Consider the following 12,235-nt stretch of genomic DNA (forward strand, 5'->3'; position numbering starts at 1 on the left):
TGCTGAAGTTCTTTGTAGGGATGAGGCTTGGTTTTTTTGTTCTTGTGGTGGCAGCAGAATATACATAATGTAAAATGTTTTAAGCTCAGTGGCATTAAATAAATTCACATTGTTGTGCCACCACGACCAGCATCCATCTCCAGAACTCTTTATCTTATAAAGTTGAAACTCTGGATCCATTAAATAATAACTCTCTATTCCCTCCCTTGCCCCAGCCCCTAGCAACCATCATTCTACTTTCTGTCTCTGTGAATATGACTACTCTGGGTTCTTCATATAAATGGACTCCTATTTGTCCTTTCAAGACTGACTTATTTCACATAGCATAATTTCATCTGGTCACTTGGGTTACTCCCACCTTTTCGCTATTGTGAATAATGCTGCTCTGAACTTGGATATACAAGAATCTTTTCACATCCCAGCCTTTAATTTTTCTGAGTATATATGTAGAATCAGGATTGCTGAATCATATGGTAAGTCTATGTTTAATTTTTTGAGCAATTGCCATACAGTGACTCCATCACTTTACATTCCCACCAACTGTGCACAAAGATTCTATATGAGGCTTTCTTTATTGCATGGCTTGGGTCTAATCCATCTGTATTCCCAGCTTGAGGTCACTAGTGACTCAGTCTTTCTGGCACCTGCCAGGCCTCTCACATTCCAGAACACACTTGGAGCTTCCTTAGAGATGTGGTTTGCTCCCACCACTCTCCTGTCCTCCAGCAGATCCCTTTGGTTCTTGGCAGGGGCTCACCTTTGGCATCCATGGCTCACCCACAGTTTTGTCTGGGGCTGGTAGCCTCCCGGCATGGGGGCTGGCACTCTGCATGACCCCCAGGATGACACCCACTGTGAGGACTGCCCACGTGGTGGGATGGGAGCTGGGCCTGGTTGCAGCTGTGGTAAATGCTAGCTCTGTCATCCTCCCTTTTGTCCCATACTGATTCCCCAACAGATGCCCCTTCCCGGCTTCATTTTTAGGTCTTAGTTCCTACTGCAACTGATCATGTCTGACAAGATAAATGGGCAGAGTAGTATTTCATCTTGAAGATAAAGATGCTCAGGACCCATGGAAGAACTCCCCAAAAGAAACAAATATAAGAGATATATATTAATATATATATAGAGAAATATAAGAGAGTTAGGATAAAATTGAGGGGCTTCAGGCTCAGAACCAAAAACCCTCTTCTATCCCTCCACCATGAAGCCAAATAGTCAAAGCCTCTCACGGCATCTTTGTGTAATTAGATAAAAATGCCCTTTTGGGATCAGGTGTATATCTCAGCTAAAATATTACGCCATATTCTCTGGGCACAGTCAGCCTTGCAGAAGCAGGTGTCATTTCTTCCTCCGGATCCTGGAGGACACACAGTTCTGCAAGCAGACCTAAGGCTGATTTCCAGCTCCCACTTGCCAGTGGTGATAACCATACGCAGTAGTTCTGGGCTGTCGATGTTCCCAATGTCAGTTCCTTCTACCATCACCACCTTGGGGACAAGGTATTTATAGATCCTGCTGGCAGGAAGATTTTCTCTGAAGACCCAAAAATAAGGGTCTATCACTCACCTAGTGATCCAAGAGCAGACAAATGTCTCCTTGCATCAGGCAGGAAGGCAGCCCTGACTGGGCCCTAAACCCAACGTACCTCAGCAAATACCAAAACCGCAGCCCTGGCCTCCCTCACCCAGCTACACACACACACACACACACACACACACACACACACACACACACACAGCTTCTCACCTGAGCCACCTCTTCGAAGTCATCATGCCTCTTCTGCAGGGCCCGGGCTCGATGCAGCGACTTCCCCACCCCAGTGTGTTTGCTGAGAAAGGCCTCACCGTGGTTTTCAATCCAGTCCAACACCTGTTCAGAGAAGGAGAACAGAAACAATGACTCCCTGGCAGAGGGAAAGCCATGTGACAGTAGAAGAGACTGTCAGCGTCCTGGAGTTCCCATCCCCATCAGAAAGCAGCAGTCCAGCTGGACATGTTCGGCCCACCATGGACCCAGGGATTTCATTACTGTCATTGGTGATGTAACGCTCCCACCTTTAACTAGAGTCAACTCATCTTCGATTGCCAGGATAGTCCCTTGTTACTCTTTCAGTTTTCCCAGCCTTGATTAGTCCATTATTTTAAACAAGCTACACAGACTGTCAGTCACAGTTTAAGGCCCTCACTAACTTGCTTGGAGTTAGTGACCCACATAAAGTCAGGCACACGGGCAGAAAACGAGGCAGTGTCAGTTCAGGGAAATTCCTAGGCCCCGACAGCTTACTCATCCCTTACTTCCCCATAAAAATGCTCACAGCAATGCTCACAGGGACCCTGCCTCCTTGCACTCCTGGGACTCTCCTCCTAATCTCGAGAGGAAAGTTGGCACTAGTTAGGCCCTACCTGGCTGCTCCAGAGAGTGGTCACCAGGACAACTCTCCTTTCTGGCTTCCTTCCACCCTTCTCCTCCAATCAGCCCCAGCCACCCAACCAAATAAATTAAGGTCTTACATCCTAAGGCCTTTAGTACCTATGGTTTCTCCTGGAAAAAAAGTGGAGACCTCATGTTTTTCTAGGTTTCAGATGGAGTGATTTGGCCTTGGGACATTTCCCTTGGTATTTAGAGAAGCTGGAATACACGTGGCTGGAGCAGTAGAGGGATGAAGGAAGGGATGCTGAGAAGGTGAGAAAATATGTTGTCCTCAGGGGCACTGGACACGGGGAGTAGAAACCCCTTAGCAGAAGCTTTGAAATGGAGGGAGGACGAAAGCCTCTTGTGTCTGTTTTGCATTCACGCCGATGGCCCAACAAACATGTGCCTCCCAGAGTTGGCACTCAGTAAAGCAGGTGGCCACAATTAAACCAGTTAGAGTGTACAGCCACACACCTGCTAGAGATCCTGCCAAGATAACTGAGCCTACTCTATTCTGGTTATTCTGGATGTAACCTGAACATTTGGTTAATGATATGCTAGCCTTCTCAGGTTCTAGAAGGACTTTCTGGAAAAAATGATCTAGATGAAACAGGCCTCTTTCATGCTTAAGGCGGGGCCCCGGGTGCTCCATCAGTTGGGCACCTGCTTTCAGCTTAGGTCATGATCTCAGTGTCCTGAGAGTCTGCTTCTCGTCTCCCTCTGCCCCACCACCCTGCTCTGCATGTGCACATTCGCTCTCTCTCAAATAAATAAATAAATTCTTAAAATAAATAAAAGGATGCTTTAGTCCATTCCTCTGTTTCTTCTACAGACTGCCCCATGGCAAGCAGATAGACCAAATAATCCCATGAAGTACAGGCATGGGAGTTCTGTCTCCAGAGAATCTAGTCTTTGGCTTCACTTTCTTTAACATTTGAAATAAATTACACCTGCAATTGCACAAAGTATGGAAGCCTTCAAAATCTTAGTGACACTACCACAAGGCCTACAACAAGATGGATATTAGGTCAGAGAAATGTACGCAAGAATATAAAAATGAGATTTAACAAACATCCGTTTAACGAAACTGGAATGTCAGACAATTGCCCATTAAAAAGGATAAAAGAAAGGCTTTTTAGAAAATGACTATATAAACACTGGGTGTAGAGATTTAAATATTTTTTATAACAAATTCTGGCAATATATGTTTTTAATATTCTGGATGCATGTCTAAGAAAAGAAATTGCAGGAGTAAATGAACTGGATTTTTACCTTTTGCAAACACTGAAAGGCAGCACTGAAAGGAAATCTAAATATCCCTTTCTTCGAAGAAAGGAGAGTCCACATCTTTCTAGAATTATGTATGGGGGAATTTCAGCAATAACAACAAAAATCAGGAGAGTGCATTTTTACTTGACTTGACACAACGTGAACCCACAATTTTCTATTGTAAAGAGAATGATGAACAACAGCACGCAAGGTCAAAAAGAAATATTTCTAGTCACCAAGTTTTCCATGACTTACATACCATCAAAGTGCAGTTTTATAATCTTTATGCATATTTAAACTGTTGTTAATCCCATGACGTGAAGTTTATGGATAATTTTGATAATTTTTTTTAGGATTTTATTTATTTGACAGAGAGAGAGATCATAAGCAGTCAGAGAGGCAGGCAGAGGGAGGGGAAACAGGCTCCCCGCTGAGCAGAGCGCCTGATTCAGGGCTCTATCCTAGGACCCTGAGATCATGACCTGAGCTGAAGGCAGAGGCTCAACCCACTGAGCCACCCAGGCACCCCAATTTTGATATTTTTATATATAAAAGAGCTGTCTTGTGGCTTTTGATGATTTCTTCAAAATTTATGACAGATTTTCAAATTACAATTTTGTTTTTTTAGGTGTGAGCAGTTAAGTGTGACCTGCTTGTCTGGCAATGTTTTAATGAGTTTATTTTATTTCATTTCATTTTGTATCTCTAGTTTTAATAAAATTTGTTATGCTAAAACAAATGAGTTTAAGAGGAAAGCTTTCCATCTACTGGTTCACAAATGGTTAGCTTTTATACTCCCCAGGGGTAATTTCACAACTTGTAAACTTCTCTCAAAAAGCAATTTGTGTTCTATTTAAGTTCTTTTGCTTTCTTTAAAATGTCAATTCATTGTCAGTTAATGACACTTAAGTTGACTTAATTAACTCTATCTTAACCTCTTAAAAATCTATTATTCATATTTGATAGACTTTTATTAGCTTAAACATAAATTTGATTGCTCTGTGATTTTACATTGTCCCCATCTACTCCAGCTTCTGTCATCAGAACCGAAGCTGTGGGGAACCCATGAGCAACCTCAGTGAAGATGCAGAGACAGCATGGAAATCAATTTAACAAATAAAACGGCAAATAATTTAGCATATGAACAAAATTACTTTAATAATCCACAGAGACTGAAAAAGTACCCGAGGATAGAGAAACATAATAACTATAGGAGGTATTGTTTAAAATGCTGACTTCTGACCATTTTTTTAAAAAAAGATCTTATTTATTTATTTGACAGAGAGAGAGAGAAATCACAAGTAGGCAGAGAGGCAGGCAGAGAGAGAGGGGGAAGCAGGCTCCCTGCTGAGCAGAGAGCCCCATGCAGGGCTCAATCCCAGGACGCTGAGATCATGACCTGAGCTGAAGGTAGAGGCTTAACCCACTGAGCCACCCAGGCACCCCATGATTTCTGGCCATTTTGTGTCGGACAGTTCAGTTGGAGCCAGCCTTATCTGACACACATTTAGACCCCATGCTCTGTTGACCATGATTCCATGTCCCCCAGAGAAATGTGCTTTCTGAGCAGACACCAACAGTGTCTGATAATTACATCACACCCTGCAAATTAACATGCAGCACTGGAAAGCAGGCTATCCCACAGTTTCTGGTGCATCCCAGACTTGGGACATCACTGGTTGAAGACTAAATTTCATTTCTAGCCAAATCCCTGGAACCCTACTGAACTGTATGCACCCACCAAGGCACCGCACACTAGCTACCCCTGTTTAATTCTCTCATCTACAAAATTTTATTTAAAATAATCAATTATCAATTTTAGTCAAGATAGGACAGGAGGATAGTTAGTGATACCTATGAATGGCTTTGAACTGGTTTTCAAGTGTTTCCAACACAGAAGGTTTTACTTCTTAGTTTGTGCCTGCAGGTTCTTCATGGAGCAAAGAAGCACATGGGGGATGTGAATGTCACTGGATTCAGACAGATACTTATTAGTCTTATTGTGCCCCAGTGCTGGGGCCCAGAACAGCCCAGGATGCAGTATTAAACAAGGCAGGCAGGGCTTTGACTCTGGGAACCTAGTCTATGGTGGGAACATACACCGCACAGGAAATCACACAATTGGTCATCAGTTGCAGTGGGGAAAGGGCCAACAATCAGGGAAGGCCTCTCTGAAGAAGTGAGGGTGTAGCTGAGCGCTGAGTAGGACTTAACCAAGCTAGGAAGGAAAAACCTCAGCATGGCCTGAGTAAGTGGGTAATGAGCCCAGAGAGGGCAGGAACCAGACATGCTGAGCCCTGGTGTGCCCAGTCAGATTCCAGGGCTTGTCCTAAGGGCCACTGAAGGGCTGGTGCAAGAAGAAAGACCTGAATTTAAAAGTTACTACTTTTGCTTTGTGGAGAATCAGAGGGAGGCAAGAGTAGAGGTGGGGAAACGGGACGTTTTTGCAGAAATCCCGACAGGAGGCGATGGTGGCTCAGATGAGCCCAAAGGCAGTGTCTGTGGGTAATATTTGGGGGAGAGAACGGCCAGGATTTGGTGGTTAGGTATGGGGGCCATAGTGGGGCAGGTGGAAGGCTGACCCCCCGGGGCACAGCTTGAATAACTGTGCGGAAGGAGGATCTGGTCACTGGTGCAGAAGCAAATGAGTTATGAGGGGCAGCACAGAGATAACAGATTCTTCTGTTTTCTTTCCATTTTCATACTTGCGCTCTGGTTATGATAAATGACAGTTATGCCTGTGAACTTGAGTGGGAAGTAGCACCCAGTGATAGTTGTCAATCTGATTCTGGCAAGATGTGTCTTTAGTTTCAAAAAAGCAATTTTATACACTCGGGTTTAAAAATAAGTTATAAGGTGTTAATATAGTTGGATCCTAAAATTAACAAAATAGGGACACCAAATCCATTTGAAAAACACAAACTTAGACTTAAATGGAATTAATCTGTGCATTTTTTTTAAAGATTTTATTTATTTATTTGTCAGAGAGCGAGCGAGAGCGAGCACAGGCAGACAGAGAGGCAGGCAGAGTCAGAGGGAGAAGCAGGCTCCCTGCGGAGCAAGGAGCCTGATGTGGGACCCGATCCCAGGACGCTGGGATCATGACCGGAGCCGAAGGCAGCTGCCTAACCAACTGAGCCACCCAGGCGTCCCTAATCTGTGCATTCTTGAAGGGGCATTTCACTGGGACGTAGTTTTTTTGGGGGGAGGAGGTCCCTTAACCTGACATGCAAAGTCTTCTGTGGCCACCTCACCCCTTTTCAACCTCACCTCCAGTGCGTCCCCCGCCGCACCCCTGAACAACCCCAAAACTGCTTCTTGCTTCCTGAGTTCTGCTCTCACTACTTTCTACTTCACTTGAAATGTCCACCTCCTTCCTCCTCCCTATCTTCGCCTCCTGGTCTCCTTCCTACTCATCCTTTAAGCATCATCTCAAAATCACTAGTTCTGGAAAGACTCCTCTTTAATAACCCACCCAGAGTGGGGTGGGGTCACTCTCCCCTGATTCTGTTCCAACCACAATTACTGCCTCCAGGCTTGTCTCTCCCACTAGACTCTGACCTCCTTGTGATTCCCAGACTCACAGCACAGCATGGTTTGTTACAATGTGTTGAATGGCACTCAACTCCTGCTCATCCCCACAGCTTTGGGGTGAATGTGTCAGCTACATGCTCCCCTTCTTCCCTCTGGCGTAAAGCCTCTCTCAGTCTGCACCTGGAGTTCTCCCATTGTGTGTCTCCACTCTCTCCACTGCCCCACTTGGCAGGTGGTTAGTCCTCAGGCTTAAGGAGTGTGGGGTTTTCCCCACTGTATGCTATCCTTCTACCAGTCCTGTCGCACCCCCACATCCCTGCCAGCGTTGCTCATGCAGGAGATAGCCAACGAATGCTTACAGTCAAGTACAAATGTGGTTGAGGCACCGGCCCTGCTATCTTGAGAGAAGCTGTCCCACTTCGTTCAGGAGGGGACCTCTGGCCACTACAGTAGGCAAGCAGTCTTAAAAAACAACTTACAAAGCTCTTTCTCCTTTACCATGCCCCAACTGCTCAATCAGAAATGAGTCCTTTTCAAGAACAGTCTTTTCCAAGAGAGAAGCTCACATCCTGAGCGGATGTGGGAACAGCCATTATACATAATTCCCTAATCACCCCCTGTTTTCCTCATCTAATTGTGTTTATTCCAATGAGCACACAGTCAAGGCAGGGTACTTTTCAGGGTAGGAGACAGTCTCTGCTAGTTGCTAAGGGGAAGAGAAAAAGTCCTTTTGAAGAGAACCATTGATATATTTTTTTTTCTGAACAGTGGCCATGAATGCAACTGAGTTAATAGGAGAAAATTGGGGACCTAGCTGCCTGCTGTCCTGGGACTCTTGATTTTTTTGGCTCTGCTAATGCGGTAGAATCTTATTGTTAGAGGAAACCCACAGGGTCATTCAGACCAACGCAGGAGGCCCCTGCACTTAGAGATATCTACCTTCGAAGTTTTAAGTTCAGATCTAAGCTCTACCTACATATACAAGTACTTTGGGCTCCTAAAGCATCAATAAATTGTGACCCCATCACGATCAGCGTAACTTACAGACACCATCCCTGGGATCAAGAGGAACCTGGGCTCTGGTCCCAGTTCTGCCCCTAACCAGCTATGACCTGGCTCCTCTCTGGACCTCACTACCTCAAATGAAAATGCTAGATCAGACCATCTCCCTGTCTTCTTCAACTCAAATATTTCATTTTTTAAAAATTTTTCATTTTCTTAATTTTTAAATCTATCTTTTTTATTTTATTATGTTGTGCTAGTCCCCATACAGTACATGATTAGTTTTTTATGTAGTGTTCATTATTTTTTTATATGGAGGGAACAGCAGCTCCCTTCCTCAGAGGAAGAGATGATTATCCCAGAAGGGTTTGCTCTTTGCTCCACTCTGGGCTAGGGCTGTTGGCTCATCACCTCTGTGTTACCTCACCCTACCGCTTGGCTGCAAGTCTGAGACGCTTTTTTATTAACCCTTTCTTGTACACTGTTTCCACCACAACCACAACCAGTCCAAGCCACCATCTTTCCTCCCTCGCTCTCTAATGAGTAGATGGTAACGCCACGGTCCTCTTCTTAGACTCGTGGCATTACCATCCACTCATTGGCTGAACCTAATTCTTTTCAAAAAATTTTTTTAAAAGATTTATTTTTTTGAAAGAGAGACAGCCCACGAGAGAGAGCATGAGCAAGGGAGGGGCAGAAGGAGGAAAAGGAGAAGCAGACTTCCTACTGAGTACAGAGCCAAAGCAGGGCTGGATCCTAGGACCCCGAGATCATGACCTGAGCCAACAGCAGATGCTTAACTGACTGAGCCACCCAGGTGCCCTAGCCAGACCTATTTCTTTAAACATAAATCAATTCACAACATTCCCTTTACTAAAAACTGTATCATTTTTTCCTACCACACTTAGAAAATCCAAATGCTCTTCATAGCTTATATGGTCTGCTTTGATCTGGACCCTTTTCTTCAAACTTCTTACCCTTTTGTCCTGCTCTCTATTCAACAGCAGCTTTGGCCATTCACCCATTTTTGGGAATGCTCCCAGCTCTTTCTGGTGTCAAGGACTTCCTAGATCCCATTTCACATGCCTGGAACCTCTTCTTAAACACATCCCCCAGCTTATTCCTTCAGCTTTCTGCTCAGACATTACTGGCTATCACTATATGACTTATTCTATATCCACGTGTTTGTGGTGGCATTTTCTTTCTACCTCCTGAATATAATCTCCACATGGACAAGGCTTTGTCTGGTTCACAGCTGGGCTTTCAGAGAGCATTGGTTGAATGAATGAGTGAATGAACTCATCCCATCTGATCTGAGAACTTCCTGTGTGATTAAGGGAAATGGAGACAATTTACGAACACATGTGGAATCAGAATCCCAACTCTCTGATTCCCTCATCTGGCTCCCTCCAATCAATCCTCTTTTTTGAGACAGGTTACTAAGCCTGTGTCATAGTTTGATCCACAAACTAGCCACAAGTTTTTGTGAACTGGAGAATTCCTCGCTCGCTCATAGGAACTTCCCCCAGCCCGCAGCCTCCTAGCTCCTCAGAAAGCCATTATCCTGAGACCAGTGAAAAAGAGCACACACACAATCAGCTGTCTACAACACGTTTTGTTCTGTGAAAGGCTCCAGTACACACAGTGTGTGAGCGTACTCAAGACACTTCAGCACAGCATGATTTCTCTCTCCTGCAATAGCACAGTGAATTCTAGTCCCGAAGAGGAGTGGCTCACACAATGCCGGCACCACCCGCTCCCGTTGCCTGAGCCTGGAGAGCTTGTAGGTGCCACCTGAAATGCCCAATTACCAGCAAGTCATTTTCTGCCCTTTCTTTGGTACAATCATGATCAAAATAAATGTCTTGCTACCTTAGGAGACACCATCATTTTTCCAAGAAGCATCAGCTGAAACTTATTAGCAGGTGTCAGTTCTCCTTCGGAGAATTGTGGTCCCTTCATCTGACAGATCAATGCTGGGGAGAAGCTGGCCTGGACACCCGAAGCCTCAAAGTTTCAGCTGCCTCCACTCTGCCACTTTAAAGTTCTTATGCATCACCTGGGATTCTTTTTAAAACATAGGTGAAGGGGCGCCTGGGTGGCTCAGTGGGTTAAGCCACTGCCTTCGGCTCAGGTCATGATCTCAGGGTCTTGGGATCGAGTCCCGCATGGGGCTCTCTGCTCAGCAGGGAGCCTGCTTCCCTCTCTCTCTGTCTGCCTCTCTGCCTACTTGTGATCTCTCTCTGTCAAATAAATAAATAAAATCTTTAAAAAAATAAATAAAACATAGGTGAAGAGGTTCAGGACAAACCACCCCCACCACCCCGTGGAATGTGCCACTTTGGCACATGGATTATTTTGTGCTGAAGGCACTTGAGCTCCTGTGGCCTCAAGAGAAAATTTGTATCCTCCCTTAACTACCCAGAAGAATCTAAATTGCAGGTCTTTCCCAGAATAAGGGTTATAAGCAAAGATAAATTTTATCTGAGTAACCCATCTGTATGGCAGGGCAAACATCTAATTACCAAACATCTGCTCTTCTTCTGGCCCTATGAAGTGCATTCCCTTCCTCTGGAATCCCAGACCTCTAACCCCATCTTCTTCTTCTTCTTCTTTTTTTTTTTTTTTGAAAGACTTTATTTATTTATTTGACAGACAGAGATCACAAGTAGGCAGAGAGGCAGGCAGAGAGAGAGGAGGAAGCAGGCTCCCTGCTGAGCAGAGAGCCAGATGCGGGGCTCCATCCCAGGACCCTGGAATCATGACCTGAGGGGAAGGCAGAGGCTTTAAATCACTGAGCCACCCAGGTGCCCCTAACCCCTTCTTCTTAATTCAGAATGACATATATACTTCATTTTGCCTGTCTTCAGAATTTCCATGTCTTTATGGATTCCCCATATGCGTGCCTACAAAATTTTATTTTGCCCTGTTAATCTGTCTTGTATCAATTGGATCCTTAGTTCAGGTAGAAGAGGAGACAGCAACTCTTGCCCCCGTAAGAAGGGGACAGGACATTCTTGCTCCCCGATGATACGTACCACCTTACTCACAGATTCTGGATCAAAAAGGGCTAGATAATCTGTGCTTATAACAAGTTTCCCATTCTGAGCAGATGATTAGCAGGGGTTCAAGGACCACACTTTGAAAAACGTAGTTCCACATTTGTACCTGATGCCTCCCTTGTTTTCTCAAATCTACCCTTGCCTCATTCCCTAGTTCCCGCTCTCTGACCACAGGAATACTGTGGCTCCCTGGAGCTTCCTGCTCCAACTTGACTTTCCACCTGCACCAAATCACCTCAGACCTTCACTCTCAGAGTGTGTTTCCTCAGCTCACATCTTTGATTAGTTCCCCACTGGTGACACAATGTGAGTCTTTTCTTCTTTAGCCTGGTATCCAAGGCTTCTGAAATAGTGTATTGAGGTCAGGGACAGGTTGAGAATAGGGGTTATCAGAAAGAAGTGACCCTGGATGGGAGTAGTTTTCTCAATCTTTAACATAATTAGAGAATACCCAACTTTTGTAGCAACATGAACGGGACTGGAAGAGATTATGCTGAGTGAAATAAGTCAACCAGAGAGAGTCAATTATCATATGGTTTCACTTATTTGTGGAGCATAACAAATAGCATGGAGGACATGGGGAGTTAGAGAGGAGAAGGGAGTTGGGGGAAATTGGAAGGGGAAGTGAATCATGAGAGACTATGGACTCTGAAAAACAATCTGAGGGGTTTGAAGTAGCGGGGTGGGGTGGAAGGTTGGGGTACCAGGTGGTGGGTATTATAGAGGGCACGGATTGCATGGAGCACTGGGTGTGGTGAAAAAATAATGAATACTGTTATGCTGAAAATAAATAAATTTAATTAAAAAAACACAAAAAACATAATAAGAGAAAAAGTATTGAGGACATTAAAAGTACTTAAAATGTCTGTGGATCAAGAAAGCCCTGAGGCTTAGTGACCCATGGGAGGGAACTTCCTCTCACTGCCTCCCAGGTCCCAGTAGCCTCACAGCCC

General features: G+C 44.7%; 1 protein-coding gene across 22 annotated transcripts in view; it reads right to left on the minus strand.

Annotated features, from left to right (window-relative positions):
• The window catches only part of KALRN (kalirin RhoGEF kinase), a 661,720-nt gene that overhangs the window by 352,195 nt on the left and 297,290 nt on the right, over positions 1 to 12,235 (minus strand). For all 22 annotated transcript variants that reach the window (XM_044252163.1, XM_044252164.1, XM_044252161.1 and 19 more), the window contains one exon: positions 1,750 to 1,872. In XM_044252163.1, coding sequence (XP_044108098.1) covers positions 1,750 to 1,872 — 123 coding nt within the window. The remainder of the gene's footprint in view (positions 1 to 1,749; positions 1,873 to 12,235) is intronic.

This window comes from Neovison vison, chromosome 6 (assembly GCF_020171115.1).
Source record: "Neovison vison isolate M4711 chromosome 6, ASM_NN_V1, whole genome shotgun sequence".
Taxonomy (NCBI): Eukaryota; Metazoa; Chordata; class Mammalia; order Carnivora; family Mustelidae; genus Neogale; species Neogale vison.